A 21,303-nucleotide genomic window follows, 5' to 3' on the forward strand; every position below is an offset into this window, starting at 1 on the left:
AAATCAGCACTTACAGCATTTAAACTATAACATGTTGAATGATTTGATTCCATATGATTTTGTTGAAACAGATAACTCTGTGCTTTTTATCTTTCTCTGCCAGATCCATTTCTGTCCCCACAATTATGACAGGCAGGTGACAATCTTAGCTTCAACCAGTCAATGATGGGAAGCAATGATACTAGTGAAATTGATAGGTTGAACAGGTTATTAGGTATTGTTAATAGATACAGTTAAAACACATGATAACTGAGAATTGAAGACTTTTAAGTTGAATACTTATAATTCATATTGTTGAGTATATATGGGCAAAAGGAGGTATTTATACTTTCAAGTTATTTTCAAGTAGTTGTATTTCCTTACTATTATCCTAGCTAGCTAAGATCCTTAATCTTAGCTATTAATGTGGATTTAGGGTAATATTATTTATTAACTAATGTTTTCTATCCATCTTATAAATACGTCCCAATGAGGATACATTTGAGGAATATGTGCTGGACTTGATATTGAGAGACCGCCTGCTGCCAATTACCTCCCAAAGACCCATTAGATCACACAGATTAGGCTTCCTCCGGGTTCCGTCTACTAGCCAATGTCATCTGGCCACCACCCAGGGGAGGGCCTTCTCTATGGCGGCTCCGGCCCTTTGGAACGAACTCCCTGCAGAGATTCGGACCCTCACCTCTCTCCAGGCCTTCCAAAAAGCCATTAAAACCTGGCTGTGTCGGCAGGCCTGGGGTTGATGAGTTCCCTTCCCCTCTCGAATCGTGTGGCTGTTGGTTGTTTTAAATGCCCTGTACTTTTTGTAGTTTTTGTGTTTTTCCCTTCCCCCTCCTTGGGTTTGTGCGCCGCCCTGAGTCCCGCTGGGAATAGGGCGGCATATAAATAAAATGAACAAAAAACAAACAGAACAGAACAAAAAAATATAGAGAATCTGACTTAACTCTGGTGGATGATTTTAACAGATTCTGTATGCCTATTTTAATCATTTGTATTTTCTGATCAATGATCAATCATTCCGCTGCACCAATTAAATATAAGGGAAGTTATGAAGGATAGAAGCTAGCCCTGACCTCCCTGATTCAGAATGTAATGAGCCCACAATCTCCAGAGCTTTTGGTCTGTTTCAATGACTGAACCTTGGCTCATAAGATATAAAGAAGACAAGAGTGCCATTACTCATAATTGGAGCCGCTTTCCCCTTATTGTTGAGCAACCATAAATTATTCTAACATTGCTTGGGTTAGGGAGGTTGGGATATAAACTGAAGCTTCCTTTGCTTTAGAAATTGTAGTACTGGATTTGCCTGTACTCTTAAATAAGGCAGGTTTATTCTTATCACATAAACTGTACTTTCCTTGGATTTATAAGATGGGGTTGTGCATAGCAGATTTCCTATGGTTAGTTGCTATAGAATAAAAATCAGAAAGTATGTTCTATATGCTTCATCTCCAAAGAAGATTAGTAATTCCAAATGTTCCCACTTAAAAAATACCCTAATAGCACCTCTTAAAACTTGGCTAATTCATTTAAATGCTTTTTGTTGAAATAATGCTTGCTCGTGTAGTCAGACTTCAAGCTGCCTTTAGAATTTTTGAATTAGGATTAAGAAGTAACATGTTTTAAATATGTACATGTCATTACACCAATAGGTATTGTTAATAGATACAGTTAAAATTTATTTCCCTTTAAAAGAGACACCTGCTTGTGCATTCTAAAGGGCACATTGTAAACTTGCCACAATTATCTGAGAATAATTAATGCAAACTCTAGGCAGCACCCTCCTTGCTAAACTTTCTTTTTTTATTACCACTTAGTCTAATATGTTGGTTCTTTTTCTCCCTCCAAATAGGGATATAGAATAGAGAAATTCAGTAATGGGGTTAATCTAGGGAGAGATCGAATCCAAGGCAATGATGTACCCTCCATTTTTGCAGTCTGCAGTTTAAATCACCACAGGATAAGGGGTTTAGTAAATAACAAGTCTATGTAATCTACTTTTAAACCATTTGGGGAATCCTGGCCCTAATTATTATTGAATAATTCCACTTCAATCAGAAGTATGTGTTTGTGTGTGTGTTCTCTTTGGGGTTTCCCAAAGACAAGATCCAGCTAGAAAACCAAAAAGTCTATGAAATACCATGGGAAATCTGCCCTGCCACATACATTGGACAAACTAATAGGAGAATAAATGCATGCATTGCAGAACACAAGAACGCAGAACTTCCTCCCTTTTTCAGCATCTTAAAGCAACAGAAAATGAATTTGATTTTGAAGGAACCAAATTAATCTCCAAAACAGAACACTTCAACAAGAGAATAATTAGAGAATTATTTAATATGATTCAAACGGAAGGTAAAGTCCCTCCATCTTGGAAGACAGCGTTTATATCTTTGATACCCAAAGAAGATCAGGATACTACTCAACCCAAAAATTATAGACCTATTTCATTACTGAATGTAGATTATAAAATTTTTACTAAAATATTAGCAAATAGGTTAATGTTGGTCACTCAACAATTGATACATACGGATCAAACAGGTTTTATACAAGGGAGACAGATGAAAAGTAATGTTAGATTAATTATTAATGCATTAGAATATTTGGGAAAGAACAACCAGATCCCTGCTGCGTTTATATTTTTGGATGCTGAGAAGGCCTTTGATCGAGTTAACTGGCAATTTCTGTTGATGATACTGCAAAAAATGCAGATAGGAGATAATTTTTTACAGTCAATTAAAGCAATATACCAACAGCAAACAGCACAAATCATAGTCAATGGAAGTCTAACAGACTCTTTTCAAATTGGAAAAGGTACAAGACAGGGCTGTCCTTTGTCCCCATTATTGTTTATTATAACTTTGGAAGTATTGTTGAATAAAATACGGGGCTTGGATGGTCTAAAAGGGATCAAGATTAGGCAGCAAGAATATAGAGTCCGCGCTTTTGCGGATGATTTGGTTATAATATTGGAACAACCGCAGGAATCCAGTATGGTTTTAATGAATATGATTAATCAATATGGTCAAGTGTCGGGCTTTAAAATAAACTTAGGAAAAACCAAAATATTAGCTATAAATATGAATATTAAACAAAAGGAAGAATTAGGAGTGATGCTAGGATGTGAGGTAGTTAAAAAAGTCAAATATCTTGGAGTTAACATTTTAACTTCAAATGGGAAATTATATAAGCATAATTATGAACCACTTTGGCATAGCATACAGACAGAGATGAAAAAATGGGAGAAATTGCACCTATCTTTGCTGGGTAGGATAGCGGCAGTGAAAATGAACATTCTACCAAAATTTTTATTTCTCTTCCAAATGTTACCTATACTAAAAAAAGATGCGAACCTTTTAGAATGGCAGAAGGGTATTAACAAATTTGTGTGGGCAGGAAAGAAGCCGAGGGTAAAGATGAAAATAATGCAAGATGCACGTGAGAGAGGAGGATTGAAACTACCTAATTTAAAACTATATTATGATGCAGTGGCATTATCTGTAATTAGTGATTGGATTCACTTAACCAATGATAGAATATTGAACATTGAGGGACACGATCTGCTATTTGGTTGGCATGCTTACCTGTTATTCAACAAAAAATTGGATAAGAACTTTAAAAGTCATATTTTAAGAAGTGCTTTACTGTGGGTCTGGAAGAAATACCAATATAAATTAAATGACAAGATACCCATGTGGGCAATTCCTAGACACGCAATTGAAAATATGAATACAGCACAAAAACAGGACAGAATTACTTACAGACAGCTTCTTACCTCGGAAAGGGGGGTATTACAATTAAAATCTTTAGAGGTATTAAAAGAGGAGAAGGTAGTTCAAACATGGTTCCAGTATGGGCAATTACAGGCTAGGTGGAAAATAGATCAAAAAATTGGTTTTATTCAAGTTGAGGATAATCTGTTTAAACAAATAAGAGATCAAAGCTTAATGATATAAAGAGGATATATAATGTATTAATACAGATGGATTCGGAAACAGAATTAGTTAAAGATTGTATGATAAAATGGGCTCAAAATATTGAGGAACCAATAATGTTGGATACATGGGAAAGAATCTGGGTAAGAAATGTGAAATTTACACAAGCTCAAAATCTGAGAGAAAATTTTTACAAGATGTTCTATAGATGGCATTTAGATCCTAAAAAGTTGGCTTCTATGTATCCGAATGTACAGCCTAAATGTTGGAGGTGTGGTTCTCTCGATGCTACATATTATCATATATGGTGGACCTGCCAAAAGGTTAAGGCATTTTGGATAAAAATATGGTGGGTCATGCAAAATGTTTTTAAAAGAAGGATAAAGTTTAGTCCTCAGTTATTTTTACTAGGTATATGTACTGACTTTACAGTGGTAGAGACCAATTTGACTTTGCATCTGATAACTGCAGCAAGACTGTTGGTGGCGCAATATTGGAAGAAGGAAGACTTGCCTACAATCCAAGAATGGACATTGAAAGTAACAAACTTAGCTGAAATGGCTAAAATATCGGCATATCTCAAAGATCATTCAAATGAGAGATATAAACGAGACTGGAAAAAATGGATTGACTATATACAAAATAAATACGGGACTAAGAAATTCCAGTTAGCCTATGCTTAAGATCAGAAATGATTTAAACTGTTAAAAGTTAGTTCAGTAAGAAGAAGCTAAGGTCAATCCAGAACGTCATTAATTTCTTTATTTCTTTTTTCTCAATAGATTTTAGACTGTGTTAGTTAAAAATCCATACCGGGTACGGGTTCTGGGAAGTCGGGGGGGGGGGGAAGGAGGAGGGGGGTGGGGGGGTGGAGGGAGGGAGGGGTACACACAACAAAAAAAATTGTACTTCAATGTTTTAATGATTGACAAATGACATATTTGTGTTTTTTTAAAGAAAAATAAAAAAGTTCTGTTTAAAAAAAAAACAAAAAAAAACACAAGAGAATAATTATGGAAGCCATTGAAATAGAGAAAGACCCCCACAACATGAATAAATGTGACAATACGTCCCACCTACCAGACATCTGGAAACCAGTCCTAGTCAACAAACAAACCCCACCTACCACCCAGGTCATTACAACACAAAAGAACAATGGACAGACAGACAGCACCTCAGCCACACAGGATGATATGAAACAGCCGACCAATCTATAAACATCAACTCCATCTACCAATAAGGATGCAACTACACAGCCAATCAACCCCCTTGCAGCAACAAAGCCAGCACTCCACAAACCCCCACCAAGATTTATAGAAAGAAGACAGCTCCGACCACGCCTTACTCGCACAAGCACGAAGCCGAAAATACCAGCCTGAAGATGGCGAGTGGGACCTCACCAAAACGTTGCCAAGATAATCTCAATGTTACATGGGAAAAGACCCGAATACAACAAGACCCCCATATATATATATATATATCTGTCTGGATGGTCTCTTGTGATGAGCCAATAGACAGAGAAAGGAAGCAGTATGCTTATATATATATATATATATATATATATATATATATATATATATATATATATATATATATATATATATATATATATATATATATATATATATATATATATATATATATATATATATATATATATATATATATATATATGATTTTTATATATATAGTGTCATAACCACTGGTATATATATGAGTTGCAGTCTCTGTTTCAACTGAACTTCCCAAAACAAGTTCCTTCTTCTCTTTCAAAAATGTAAGCTTTTTAAAAATAAAAACCTATTCTCTTCCTTGTATAAACATATTATTACCATACCATTATTATTTTGTTTTTATTTGCAGTGTATTCCTGAGTGTTAGTTGAAATGTAAAATCAGCCACTGTGAGCAATTTACCGTTAAATCTGAGAAAAGAATAAACATTTAAATTACTTCACATTGACTTGGTACCTCTCAATACAATTCATTTACCGTATGTCAATTCAATTCAATTCAAACCTTTATTGTCAGAGTACAACATGTGTACAATGAAATTGGCTGAGCCTTCATTCATGTACACCCCCCCCAACACAATACAATTCACAGTGAAAGACAAAAAATCCCTAGCCCAGTGAATCCTACTAACACATTATGTTAGGTTAGTCTTGTTTTATTATCTATGATAATGTGATGAACGTCCATTTTACATTTCAATATGGAGTGACAATTCTCATTGTGACAATGGAATTAGAATTGGGTCGAATGTTTATGTAAAGAAAGTGAAGGTTAGGAACCTTGTATATTACTTTTGTCATATTCACTTTTGTACATGTACTGATGCCTTATATATTTGCTTGCTTAGGATTATGCTATCATGCACAGAGACAGCTTAAAATGGATGGATGCCAGTTTAATATATGTCACAGAAATCAAGAGTGGCATGGCAGACTGGAAGTAACATTACACAGCAATAGCAGAAAAACCATATGGATTGGCTGTGGTTACATGGCTAATCCATCCAGAAAGCAGATTGTATCATCATCTGCATTTCTTTTCCCCAGGGTATTCTGTTTTCAACTCCTGAATGTTTGAAGACTCCTCAGGATTTGGTAAAGCTATATTTACATGAATCCAGTCGTGTTTACCGTGACAAGATGGTTGACGACAAGGACTTGATTGTTTTTGATAAAATGCAAGCAGAGGCAGTGAAGAAGTTCTATGATGTAAGTGCTCAATCACTCACCAAAAACAAAATGACTAATATGCCCATTGCAAAAAAGCAAAGCTTATTAACCTTATAAGGTTCCTCCTCATCATAAAAAAGAAATATTGCACAATTTAGAAACCATTTATATTTTCTAAACTGTTATGGGTGTTATGGGGCTTCCTGCTTCTCTATCAGGAAACTTTGAGGTAAGGTAATCCTTTGAAACATGTCTTCTAAAGTTTGACAAAATTAGCATGGCCTAAGTTTGATAGTTAAAGCAGACAGAGATTCTCCAGGTTCTCCATAATAAGACTTCCCTTGCAATATTTTGTGAATCTAAATCAAACATAGACTGAATTACAATACAATACAATAGCAGAGTTGGAAAGGACCTTGGACTAATATGTCCATTGCAAAAAAGAAAAGCTTATCAACCTTATAAGGTTCCTCCTCATCATAAAAAAGAAATATTGCACAATTTAGAAACCATTTATATTTTCTAAACTGTTATGGGTGTTATGGGGCTTCCTGCTTCTCTATCAGGAAACTTTGAGGTAAGGTAATCCTTTGAAACATGTCTTCTATGGCTGACAAACAATCATTGCATATCAATGCAAAAGAGAAGTATATGATACGTATTGTCTGCAAGAAGGTTTGGGTGATGGGAAGAGCCTAGGTATTACATTTTATCCATATATCTCTCTAGAGTTGAGATACTGCAATGGCTAATGCTTGATGACATTTTGGTTTGCTGTATCTCTGCTAAACTGGAACACTGTGTTTTACTTTTTCCCTTCTTAGGACATAGAGGAAACCCTGGAACAGAACAAGAAGATGAATATCTACTGCCATTTTGCAAAAGGGGTGGGGGAACCCAAATACATGCCTGTCCAGAATTGGGAATCATTGAACCAGATTCTTGCGGAAGCTTTGGCGAACCACAATGAAGTTAATGCTGCCATGAACCTGGTGCTGTTTGAAGATGCCATGTGTCACATGTAAGGGGAGTTTTGATTTTCAGATGATTGTGATTTTCCTTAGATACTGTAGGCCTTGGGTGGTATCCACAGAAGTAGGAACAATAGATGACCTTCTATAAAGAGTCTTGAATTCACTTTCTCTATAGAGGATCTTAACATATTTTTCTCAATTTTCAACCATACAGAAGGAAGGGTCCATGTTTTAGCAGAATACTAATCACCTTTCATTGATTACTGTCCTTCTAAGAAATGGAATGGTGGATGCAAGTGTAACTGAGGGCCAATAAATACATTATTTTATGTAGTTGCATTACTTGTCAACCCTTATCCCAAAGTTTAAGGACTCTGTTTCAGTTGTAAGTGGGTTTTGTCCAAGAAATAAATAATCTAAGTGTCTTTTGAGCACATGTACTTTAGAGCAGTTCACTACCTTCAACTTACTCTCTCTGCTGTTACAAATACTTCCATTACAAATAAGAGCAAAGGGAAAGCTGCCTCTTTCTCTAACTCCAGGTAGCAAATTCAGTCATGCTCACAAAAGCAAACAATACGGGCAGTCCTTAGTTTTTGTTGCTTATATCTTTCTGTTGGAGGAGTGGCATCCTTTCACTTCCCACACCAGAGGGGCCTGCAAGTTCGTACAATTGCACTGCTGTATGTGCTACGGGGCTTTTATTCCATTTGGTTACTAGCAAGCATTTTATCTTCAGTAGCTCAATGTCAACCAGGTTGCATTAGGACCTGGTATTCAGTGTTCAGGAGCAGGTCCCCACAGTTAATTTGCATGCTAGGCTTATAAAATAAAAATTTCTTTCAGAGACACTCTGCCTAGTGCTGAGGTACCAGCTCTATTCTTTCTAATAATACACTTGTTCTTCCTTGAAGAGCAGACAATGTGACTAAGAACCAATTTGCATAACTCTTTATGGGGCTAAATTTTCAATCTGGGCAAAAGAGGACTTGGACTTTTTATCTGCCCAAATTGAAAATGCTCTCATTTGGCAGGGATCTAGCTATTTATTTTTCTTCTATTTGTATCTATCTGTGCCTGCCTGCCTGCCTGCCTGCCTGCCTGCCTGCCTGCCTGCCTGCCTGCCTGCCTGCCTGCCTCTATCTATCTATCTATCTATCTATCTATCTATCTATCTATCTATCTATCTATCTATCTATCTATCTACCTACCTACCTACCTACCTACCTACCTAGCCATCCATCCATCCATCCATCCATCCATCCATCCATCCATCCATCCATCCATCCTTCAGGTAGCTAAGGAAAAGTGAATAACATAATCATTGTAAAACAAACCAACCCAACCTGATATCTTGTCATTAAAAATCTCAATGACCCCCCCTCCCTATCAGAGCATGAGAGCCAATGCCAGTCTTCATAGCTTTCTAAATACCATTAAGCTTGGGGCTTTCTGTATCTTTTGGGGAGTCTTCTCCATAGGATAGATGCCATTACAAAGAAGCGCTCACCAGGTGAAACTGTAGGCAACTCTACTAGATTTGTTGGGATGGGTAGAAACTATCAAGGGAAAGCAATCTTTCAAACAACTTGGCACTATGTTCTGCAAAGATGAAAACCAGAACCTTGAATGGCACTCAGAAGCCTGCTAGGAAATAATGCAGCTCCTATAGAAATGAAGTTGTGTGTGTATACTGTTATTGCAAAATACTACACATGCTACTGCATCCTGGATCAGCTGAAGTGTCTAAATGCTTTTCAAGGGCAGTCTCATGCAGAGCTCATTGCAGTAGTCCAGTCAGGAAGTGACTGTGGCATAAGTAATTTAAGTAGTGCCTCCCGATGTAGGAGCGGCTCAACTTTTGCACAAGCTATATTTTTTAAAGACTTTGGAGGCTATAACTGCCACCTGCTACAGTGTATGCCTCAAATGAGAATGAATGATGGAAAATCATCAGATATGGGGAGCCCTAAAATCCATAGTTGCTCAGTCTTCTCAGGTTTGGATTGAAGCAGGTTCCTTCCCATACAGTGCCCACAGAATCTCCAGACACATTGACAATATCACTTGGATGGTCCAGTGCAGAGAGGTACAATTAAGTGTCATCAGTATATCAACCAAACTTAACCCCATGCCAATAGATAACAAATCCAGTAGTTTCATTTAGATGTTAAATAGGGCTGGGGAGAGAGTTGAAACTTGTGGCACCACATATAGCAGAAGCCTAGGGCTATACCTCACTCCCCCATTAACACCATCTGAATGGTGACCATAGAAGAAGAAGGAGAAGTACTGAAGAACAATGCTAACAACTCCCAACCTCTTCAGTTGACTGAAAGATATCATAACCAATGGTATCAAAAATTACTCAGAGATCAAGAAGGGAGAGAATGGGTACCTAGTTCTGCCCTAAGCATACCAAAAGTGCTTCACAAGTATGATCAATGCTGTCTCACTGTTGTATCTTGGGCTGAACTCCAACTGCAATGGGTTCAGATAATCTGTTTTCTCCAGTACCCTTGGAAACAGTTGGTTGTCTTCTTCTCAGCAACCTTCCCTAAAAAGGGTCCCTCTCTTGAGGACAGGACTGACCATCATCTTCTTCAAGAAAGGCAGAACTACCCATTCTTGCAATGGGTCATTTTCTTTCGTTTGAACTCATTTATGTGTCACTCTAACTAGCCAGAAGAGACATGGATTAAATACATAGGTAATATAATTTAGCATTTGAAGAATCTCATCCACTTCCTCAGAAATAATTGGGATAAATTTAGTCAGGATAAGAGAACAAAACTACATCCCAGATGAAGTCCAACCCAAAAAGGATCTGAGTGCCTTTACCTGTCAAAAATTGAGTCTAATCCTCACAAGAACCCTACAAGAGATTCTTCAATCTCTGCTTCTCCAGAAGGGAACAAGCCACCAAACTCAGCTGCTGGGCATTTATTTGCAGATCTATTTAATACAAGCAGGGCAAAATAGTACCTAGATTGAAAAGCAATGGCACTAAAGCAGTCATAGTGATTTGGCCTCTGCTCATAATCTGGAAAATCAACTGTGACCATGCCCATTCATTTAAAATGTTCACAATGATCTTTTTATAGGTTACGCATTAGGAAAAAATATTTATTTAAACAGTGGGGCCTTTTGGATGGCAGCTCCAACATTCTTAGCCTAAGGAGACACATCAAAATCTATCCTTATAATTTTAGAATGTGTAAAAATCTTGTATTCGTATTTGTATTTATTATGCTTGTATACTTCCTTATTCCTCTTCTAAAAACACATTTGTGTAATGAATCTGTAAAAACAACAGCCCACATTTCTGTATTTTCCTGACTCAATTTCTATCTCATTGATAGCATTAGCATATCTATAATATTTGGTTTTATTGTTTGTGTGTGAGTTTTGTTTCTAATGTTAGTTTATGTTGATCTGGAAGCTTCTGTTCATTTTTGAAAAATCTCCTTCAAACTCCATATGGTATGAATTGAATGTTAGACATAGAATTCTTGATCCTTGAATCATTGGCTCAGAAGTTGATAACCATCTTTATCAATCAGCAAAAGATTGCTCTCCATGTCCTCATCTTTAATATCCTTCTGGATTTTGTCAGAATTGCTCGAGGACAATTTCTTGGTATGAAGGTAGTCAGATATTGGCAATATTATGTCTCACAAGAATGGCAGGGATGGAAGAGATAGTTTTCTTGTGTGTGTGTATTTTACATGTGTATTATTATACGTGTGTGTGTGTGAGTACTCATTATGAGACAAATTATTTTCAGGCATCAGGGAAAAAAGAGATGGAGTCAAGATAGAAAATTTCTCTCTGTCATTTCCTGTCAAAGGGAATAACTGAAGTGAGAGGATGTTTGATTGCATTCACATCTTTACCACGTTAACAAGATTTTCATGTAGAGGAAACTGTGTAACCAGATTCCCATTCTCATAGATATTGCAACTTGATTAATTAGAAACAGTCTTCAACCTTCCCAATCAACATGGGAAAACAGAGGCCAGAGCAGGAACCTTTCATATCTCCCTCTCTACCCCAATCTTCTCAAGAAATATGAAAATGTGTGGGTAACAGAAAGAACAATGTGTGGCCAGCCAGAATGGACTGTTATGTGCCAGTGATTCTGATGGGGAGTTTAATTCATTTGATTCAATTTAATTCAATGAATAACAAGGGCTTCAGAAAGATTAAAATCATTTCTGAAATAAAGTCATAAGTAAAAGCAGGAGGCTGGATCTGTGACCCTGGAGTGGAGATGGATCATGAAACTCAGATTGTTGCCCTTTCTAACAACCTGAAAGGCATGGTGTGAAAGGGGTCAATATGTGGGCACAATAAGTGCCCTTGTTTAGAGAACTTAATAATAGTATCTGAGATGAATGGAATTCAGATACTATTGAGAAATGCAGAGGCGCTGACAATAAGGCCATCCCCAATGTATTATAAGAGGCATTCCAGTTTAGAGGTCTTATTGTGATTGAAAATATTTTCTTTACCATTCCTACGTAACAACCAAAAGTACACCACCTGTAACCTTTTCTCTTCAATTCTTTAGCAAGGAGTCTAGCAAGCACTACAGTTGTGCATGCCACTAAAAATGCTTGCATTTATCTCTAACCCCTTTGATTCCTAATTTAAGTGAACATTTTTGCCACAACACTGAAAACAAACTTGTAGATTATTCATAGCTAATTTTAAGCTCTGGTCAGAATCAGGAACAGGTGGTTACCTAATTCATGTTGAATTCAAAGGTTGTTCACTGAACCCAGGCTATTTTTCTGCTATTGGATATATATCTTTGCCTGAAAAAAAAAATCAAGGTAGGCATTGGTACAATAACTAGGTTTTGTATCTGAATCAGATAAGCTAACCAGATGAGTCTCTTTCTGAAAAGTGGGGTTATGGCAAGTGCCCATCAGTCTCCAGGATGACAAAGCAATAAGTTGAAATAATTGTGATGAATACAGATGCCACATGGTGGCCAGCAGGCCAAATAAAGGGGAAAAAAACACACCTCAGAACCTGATGACTTCACAGCAGCTGCAAATTCCTGACACAAGGACAAAATGAGAATTAATGGGTGGTTGCCATCTCTCAGGAAGCTACTCTCTCATTCTGCTTCTTTGGTTTCCAAGTCAGGACTTTACCCATTAAGAAATATCCTCCTATTCCTAAGAAAACAAACAAGCAGGCTTCAGAGACGAGAATTATATCGGCAGTATATTTTGGGCATTGGCTAACTGAAACATTGGCTAACTGAAACTGTTTTGACAAGATCTAGCAGAGGTGTAAATTTAAATGATATTTTAAGGAGACTCAAATGAACATAATTAGGTCGGTATATGTCAGCAACATGACAAAAGTTAATTGATATGGCTAAAATGGGCATTAAGAATTAATTTGGGAGGAAAAAGAAGAAGTCAAAACTCACAAGGCCACTGAATTGGAACTAATAATGAGGTTTCTAATTGTCAGCCCTCCAAGAGGCCAGGTGAGAAGTCAGACCCCGCAAGGATTATAGGAACATTATTATTGTAGGATATAATAAACAGAATCTTAAAAGCCTGTCAGAAGTTTCTTCCATTCTCTCTTATATCAAACAGGATGAAGGCAGGGTTCCTTTGAATTTCTTTTTTATCCCTTCTTCTTTCTGAGGACTAAGTTGAAGATTACTTAAGAGCCATGGTGGTGCAGTGATTAGAATGCAGTACTGCAGGACTAACTCACTGCCCACTCCAGGAGTTCAATTCTGAGCAGCTCAAGGTTGACTCAGACTTCCATTCTGCTAGATTGGTAAAATGAAGACCAGATTGTTGGGGAAAATATGCTGACTCTGTAAACCACTCAGAGAGGGCTGGAAAACACTGTGAAGCAATACATGTCTAAGTGCCATTGCTATTTCTTGCATATCTTGTTTCAGATTATCTCTGTTCTCCTCTATGCTAATCAAGACACATGTCTTAAGATTTTGCAAGGTTTGAATCTAACAGATTAGTTCATGTGCCACATATTGATATTATTCCTCAGAAGAAACATTAGATGTGAAAGGATTTTGTATCTTTTTGTTTAGTTGCAGAATCAACCGTATCCTGGAATCTCCCAGAGGGAATGCTCTGCTAGTGGGTGTTGGCGGAAGTGGCAAGCAGAGTCTGACAAGATTGGCAGCTTTCATTAGTTCTCTGGAGATTTTCCAAATCACCTTGAGGAAAGGCTATGGGATTCCTGATCTGAAGGTAGGAGGCTTATAATCAAGAAGAGCCCAACTACAGGTTCTATGCTAATAGGTTTTGAAATGTGGCAAGTATTTCTTTGACTTATACCTGGAAGCCAACTGGAACCAGTGCATTCACAGAGCTTGGGCATTACCTGAGCAAGTTGTGATTGACCTATCACTGATTGTGCCACTACATTCTATACAAAAGATAGCTTCTGAATAGATTTCAAGGGCAGCTCCATGTAGAATGCATTGCAGTAGTCCAACTATAAGGTGACTAAGTCATGAACTACTGTGAGAAGGGCCTTCTAGTTCAGAAAAGATACAATAGCATACAAGGTGAATCTGTGCAAAAGCCCTCCTATCTATACTTCTCACCTGCTGCCTTCAAGAAGGATCCTGCCCTGAAACCCAGATTGTTCACTAGACCCAAATGGGAAAGTAGATGCCCAATTAGGGCCAAAGATAGAAGGTTCTCAGTATTAGGAGGCTTAAACACACACAATCATTCAGTCTTGCTAAAAGTGAGTCTGAACTTGTTCCTACACCCCCAAACTCTCATTGCTTCCAGGTATTAGGACATGATATCAACCATATAGCGCAGCCAATTCCAGGGATGAGATGGATAGTTGAGTACTATTATCACACTGATGATGCATGATCATGAATTGATGGATGATCTGTCTCTGTGACTTCATGTAAATGTCAAATTAATAAATACTGTAACATAACTTTAACTATAACCATAAACAAAATTCCTTGCACTTGCAATAGTGAATGCCATGATAGAATAGTTACTATAATGCATTGGTATTTGTAGAAAAATGATAATTTCGGAGTTTTCAGAATGTGGTATAGCCACAACAGTGAAACAGTTGTGGAAAATGATGACATTAACATTTTATGTCACATTCATATAACAACTACTTGCCACCTGGAATGCAACACAGCAGGTATAAGAATAATCAAAAGAAAAGAAAAGAAAAGAGTAATTTTTGTGGATGTGGCAATACCCAGGGACAACAGAACTGAGCAAAAAGAATTGGAAAATGTTACAGAATCTAGAGAGTGAACAATTAAAATACATTATGGAAAACATTTTGCAAAGTCATCTCTATAGTTATTAGTGCATCAGGCAGCATAACAAACACATTGTTACAGGAACTAAATATGTTGACTATATTAACTGCAGATTTACAAAAAAAGCACCTTATGCATGTTACAGCTTAACACCACTTTAATAATTCTTCGTTTCATATCTGGGACTTGAATTTCCAAAGAACATTAGTCAAAAATGTGATTATTCCTCTGCTCCACCTCCTCCCCCCATCCAGGAATATATATAATTATGTTACCCCAGAGAATATGTAGGGGTGGTTTATTCAAAAGTTATTCTGGGTCAGAATCTGTAAACCGTAAACTAAACTTGTTGAGCAATAATGCTCAGCTGGAACTTTCCCAGCAAGGATATTTTCATACAAGAGTATCTCTTTCTCCTTTGTTTTGTGAGGTGATCTAGAACCATGGTGGTGATAACCTTCTTGAATGTTTCATTCAGAATACCTGATTCTGCTCTAAGTGCACCTCAGAATGATAGCAGAATAAATAGCAAGGGAATTTGAATTTAGCACCCTTTTCATTAAAAACCAAGGCTATGCAAATGTGTTTAAGAAACTTTTGAAAGTTCCAAGAGAGAGAGAGAGAGAGAGAGAGAGAGAGAGAGAGAGAGGGAGGGAGGGAGGGAGGGAGAGGGAGGGAGGGAAGTAGGTAGGTAGGTAGGTAGTTGGGGGAGAGAGTTTCCATTATAGTAGTAGGGATTGGCCTCCTAATGAAAATGATTTTATACAGATACTTTAATGAGAGTTATAGTATATGTTGGTATACAGAATATGTTTATGTATTTCCTTCAAATATAATTGTTATGTGTATAGCAATGAACCTCATGATTTGCAGTGTTATTTTACGGATGTGGACTTTAAAAAGAGAAACCAATGAATTTTGAATTTAATAGTACTCAAGATGACTTGAGTCTTCTCTTACAGCTGTTATCCAAAAATTGGAGTCTGAAATATTCATGTACTTACAGGCTGACTTAGCAGCACAATGTATTACAGCAGGAATGAAGAACGTGGGCACTGTCTTTCTTCTGACTGATACTCAGCTGGCTGATGAGAGATTCTTAGTTCTGGTAAATGACTTGCTAGCTTCTGGTATGTATTCATAATAGTTTCAATTTCATTTATAGGAAAAAGGAAACTAGAGCTGTGAAAAAACCTGTCCCAGAATGTCTGAGTTCACATAACTAGATGGAAATGGGATTGGTTGGGTTGTGGTTCCAGGTTGTGGGAACCTGGCCTTTGGATTAGCGCATTGTGTGCCCTGGGTGTTATGCTGAGAATATAATTGAGGATAGGGCGTAGGATCAAGTGTGACTATACCATGAAGCTAGCAGATACATACAATGAATTTACATATAATTCCAGCTTCTATTCCAGAACCATTATTTACCATGTAGCATCTATATCTATAACAGTAGCATATTAAAAAATAAGTCAACATTCAACCTCTGAAGACCATCAGGAATAATTCAGTGTTTAATGTTTTCTTGAAGACCATACAATTAGGGCCAAATCTGATACCTGAAGAGATGCTGTTCTATAATATAGACTCTACATAGGAACATAGCTGTTCTGTAATACAGACTCTACAGACTGAATTTTATTCTCCACTACTAACTCAGAAAGGAATAAAGCCATTGAAATCTTTTCCCAGTCTCCAGTCTTGTAAGCAGTCATGACTGATGATATCAAATGCCAATGAGAGATTCAGGAGATGTGGAAGCATGCACTGCCCCCATCTAAATGTGGAGAAAAGCAATTTGAGTGATCAATAATGTTTTTGCTTCACATTAAGCCTTAATATTGACAGAAAGGAGTTCAGTCAATCCATTTCTTCTGGGGGCCTTTGTAGCTACCAAGCTACTATCATCTATACCACCATCTATACCACCATCTCAAGAAAGGGAAAGTTGAATACCAGATGATAGTTGCCATAATTGTTAGGGAGGGTCTTGTGAAAAAGTCTATCTCCCAGATCCAACAAGACACATTCTCATGCATGCCTCCTGAAGGAGCCAGGTACAGCAGTCATAGAAGGCAGAGAACCAGCTAGATAGCACCTATTCACTTCATTGGAGTTGGCAGGCCAAAAAGAGACCAAGCTATCATTGCAGGATGTTGTCCCAGTCACAAATACAGAAAGGGGACACAGGAAAGTGAAATTTGTGATATGTTATTAACAAAGCAGTCACAGCACAACTTCTAGGCCAGAAGATTCACCTCAATGACATAAATATAGTGATAGCTATTGCTGAACAATATTGTTTTGGTCTGTTTCTGCCTTAGTTATAAGGCAATTTACTGTGACTAGAGGTCAACAATGATAGTTCTCAGCAAGTTCTCCATTGTGTGATAGAGATGTATCATTTTTTTCATTGCTTAATTACTTTGTCTTCTCTGCCCTTATATTTCTTCACTTCTCAGGTGCACTTATTACAGAGCCCTTGCAAATATAAGAAAAATTACTTTGTTGACTTCTCTCAATAGTCTTTTCCTTCGTCCTCAGCAATGCTGTAGGTATGGGATTTTGTGACGAATCAAATGTTATCTTGTGTTTCTAGGAGAAATTCCTGATCTTTTTCCTGATGAAGAAGTAGAAAATATCATAAGTAATATGAGGAATGAAGTAAAAACTCATGGCCTGATGGACACAAGGGAGGCCTGTTGGAAATTCTTCATTGATCGGGTTAGACGACAGCTCAAGGTAGGACCTGCTGTTTTTTATTGTGTGATGTTTCTGAAGATGATCTTTATAAAATTTAACTCCAATTAATGAAGTGTTGCTGCTTCACTCAATACTGTATTGGGGAGGGGGGAGACATATCTGTATCTTAGATAACATAATAATAATAATACATTTTATGCAAGAAAAATAATAGAGACTAGGCTGAGGGTCTGTGCTTTACTGTTTACTGCTCTTTTTACTGGAAAGGTGACTTCAGTGGCACCTATTGTTCTGCACAAGTTTCTGACTATAGCAATAGCATTTAGACGGCTGCTGGAGATCCACAGGGGTTTGGGAGAACCTCTAGCTAAGATTCTGCACAGTTCAGAGAACCCCCATATCCCACTCCTAGCTGGCCCTGGCCACCCCTCCCCTCCCCTCCCTGGAACCCCCACGTGGCCTGTTTTGGATGCAGGTAAGTGCAGGGCACATGTGGAGGCTCACGGAAGGTGAGAAACGGGCCTAGTTAAAGTTCGGGAAGGCTAGAAACGGGCCCATTTCTGGCCTCCAGAGGGCCTCTGGAGCACGGGGAGGCTGTTTTCATCCTCCTAGAGGCTTGAGGAGAGCTTCCGAGCCCAGTGAGGGCAAAAACAACACCTCTCCCCCACCATGGTGCAGGAGGCCAACTAGACTACACCCACCATGGCCATGCCCACCCATGGGCATAGAATCCTTTGCTGGGCAAAGAATCCTTTGCTAAAATTTTGGAAGCTCACCCCTGGACTTAGATACTGCTTCACAGTGCTTTACAACATTCTTTAGAGAATTTACAGCTTGGGTCCTGATTTTACTGACCTTGGAAAGATGAAAGCTGAATCAACCTTGAGCTGGCAAAGTTAGCTGGCCATTTCAACTGCTGCGGGACCCTCACTAGGAAGAGAATCTGCAAGAACCATGTAGATAGTGAGGGATTTCTTTGTGTTCGCACTTTGTGTATCATTGTTTGCCTATAAGAAACTAATCTCAGTATTGCTTGTCTCTGACTTGGTCCCCAAATATGCAAGCATGGAGCTCTTGTTCTTTGACTTTTGTCCCGGTGGGATGTTAGTTAGTTAGGTCCTGAGCTTTGCCTATCTCTATTTTGTGCATCCTTCAAAGAAATCACTTTTCTGTTACAATTGTAAAACCCAACTTCACTAATAACTGATCAGGAAACATTCTCACCCTCGAGACTGCTCACAAGCAAATGCTTTCGATTCAATAGTTCTGGGCCCATGCGTCTTTGAAAAACCTTAGCATAGCTCGAAAGTTTTGAAAGTCACAAAGCAAAGCAAAGACCTTCTTCCTTCGTAATTCTGTTCGTGTTATTTTCCTCATTGCTTGTTCTACTTTCCACAGGTGGCACTTTGCTTTTCTCCAGTGGGGAACAAACTGAGAGTTCGTAGCCGGAAGTTCCCAGCCATTGTGAACTGTACAGCAATTGATTGGTTCCACGAGTGGCCTCAGGAAGCTCTGGAGTCAGTCAGCCTGCGCTTCTTGCAAGGGACAGAAGGAATTGAGGTAAGTGAATATTAGGAGCACGACAAATGCTTTCTCTCAATTGCAAGGCTGAACAGCCGTTTACTTTGTAAGGCAGATCTGGTCTTCTGGCATCTTATGGCTGCAGGCAAGGAGGAAAATCTACCTCACCACATCTTTACATAAGTAGTGTGTACTTATGTGCAGATGTTTTCCAGCAGTGTGATATAGTGATTCAGGTGTAAGACTAGGACAGTGGAGACTGAAGTTCAAGCCCAACCTCCACTATGGAAGCTCCCAGATTGTTGTTTTGGGAAAAAATAAATAAAAAGAGGAAGGGCAATGTAACCTGCATTTCCTAAAGGAAAAGTGGGGTACCAATTGGACAAACACTGCAAGCATAAAATTGATATTTTGAAGTTACGAATAATTTGGTGCAATCTACTCAAGTTTCACATATCATGTCAAAATCAGGAAATTCTTGAAAAGGAGTTTCATGTGTTTTCTAGAATACTATGTAGTTCAGTTTGGTAATCAGTGCTTTATGTAAGATATATCCATGAAACTTAGTCAAACTGCTTTGTTGTTATCTTTGAAATGGTTCCTCTTTTAACATTGTTCTTGTCATTGTCATTATCATCTTCATTATCATCATCGTGAACAAGCCTCCTGTGAAAGAATCTATCAGCAAGTTCATGGCTTATGTTCATACCAGTGTTAATGAGATGTCTTATTCTTACCTGACTAACGAACGCCGTTATAATTATACCACCCCCAAGTCATTCTTGGAGCAAATAAAACTGTATCAGAATTTGCTGCTTAAAAAGAGAAAAGAACTAACAGCAAAGATGGCGCGACTAGAAAATGGCCTACAGAAGCTCAGCAGCACATCAGCACAGGTGAGAAGGCTCCTGTTTTAGCTGGAAGGCTGGAGACTTATGCAAATATTCTAAAAGGAAGTAAAGGATGATCTGTGCAATGGTAGCAGAGAGATATTTGCATTCAAGTGTATGAGCTTTTGTTGGATTTCATGATTTTGTCACATGAGTTGTAGTGAGATGTTAATAAGCAGGTAACCTTTTCGATTGGAGGGACAATACATTTTGAAAGCCATTTCATTCCCTGCCATTTTCAGTTCTGATGTTTCCTTATTCTGCTCAACAGGAACTGGAGATGTGTTGCTTTGTTCCTGGAAAAAGAAAGATACTGGCTTGGTTGACCCATCTTACTTGGCTTCAGCATTTTGTTTTGCTTGATTTGTATTTACATTACTTGACCTTCAGTGATTTGCTTAACAATGCGCGCGCGCGCGCACACACACACACACACACACACACACACACACACACACTTGACTTTGACACCAATGCAGGCCCTTGCTTTTTTTCTTATGATATGTTGCAGCTTCAGTGCCCCAATAATCAGTGAGGAACAGGTTGATCTTTTGTTCCTACATTCCTTTGTATGTCTTGTAGAAGGAAGGACTGATTCTACATTCCTTTGTATGTCTTGTAGAAGAAAGGACTGATTTGTAGAGAAGAAAATATTGTATTGTATAAGAATAGACTAGCAATATTTCAGCTTAAAATGGTTTTAAAAGTAAAGGAAGTTTTGCAGTATTGTGGCAGGGGGTGAAAAAGCAAGAGGAGCAAGCTTCATCCAACTGAGAAGAAATCAATGGGGTGTCTATTGGGAGTTGGAAGGGTGGAATGGATCATGAGTTTCTAGGGTCAAAAAGGGACCTAAAAGGCCACCATTGCCTCAATTGCAAGATTGAAAACAAACAAACATTTGGCAGGGCACCAGTTGGACCTGGGGCTGCCACCAGAATAGAACTAATCAGCAGAGGCCATCCACTCTGAAAGTCTCAAGCCTGCTCAGGTCAGAAAATATAGTTCTGATTCAAAGCTGGACATCATATGCTCTGGATGCAATTCAGTAGGCTGAGAGTGGGAAGATTGTCCGCTCCTGCATTCAGGAAGCAGTGAGTCACTTAAATTGGAAAAAGGCCAAGCAGAAAGTGTGTATCTTCCCAGAGTAAGTCCTTCAGTTTCTATCTAAAGGTTACTTCTCCCTATGTTCAGTAGGTCATGAGATTTTAAGTCAGTTCCATTTGATTTAGGCCTCCCAACATGAACAGCCAGAAACTCCCCCCCCCCCAGGTCAATTTTATGTTAT

General features: G+C 38.1%; 1 protein-coding gene across 2 annotated transcripts in view; it reads left to right on the forward strand.

Moving 5' to 3' along the window:
- DNAH9 (dynein axonemal heavy chain 9) overlaps positions 1 to 21,303 on the forward strand; it is a 245,372-nt gene that overhangs the window by 103,438 nt on the left and 120,631 nt on the right. For both annotated transcript variants that reach the window (XM_087709774.1, XM_087709773.1), the window contains exons 42-48: positions 6,496 to 6,657; positions 7,443 to 7,639; positions 13,681 to 13,843; positions 15,911 to 16,034; positions 17,504 to 17,646; positions 19,006 to 19,167; positions 19,791 to 20,024. In XM_087709774.1, the coding sequence (XP_087565900.1) occupies positions 6,496 to 6,657; positions 7,443 to 7,639; positions 13,681 to 13,843; positions 15,911 to 16,034; positions 17,504 to 17,646; positions 19,006 to 19,167; positions 19,791 to 20,024 (1,185 nt within the window). The remainder of the gene's footprint in view (positions 1 to 6,495; positions 6,658 to 7,442; positions 7,640 to 13,680; positions 13,844 to 15,910; positions 16,035 to 17,503; positions 17,647 to 19,005; positions 19,168 to 19,790; positions 20,025 to 21,303) is intronic.

Source organism: Thamnophis sirtalis, unplaced genomic scaffold (assembly GCF_051295495.1).
Source record: "Thamnophis sirtalis isolate CommonGarterSnake01/CBP01778 unplaced genomic scaffold, rThaSir2_p1.2 scaffold_3, whole genome shotgun sequence".
Lineage (NCBI taxonomy): Eukaryota > Metazoa > Chordata > Lepidosauria > Squamata > Natricidae > Thamnophis > Thamnophis sirtalis.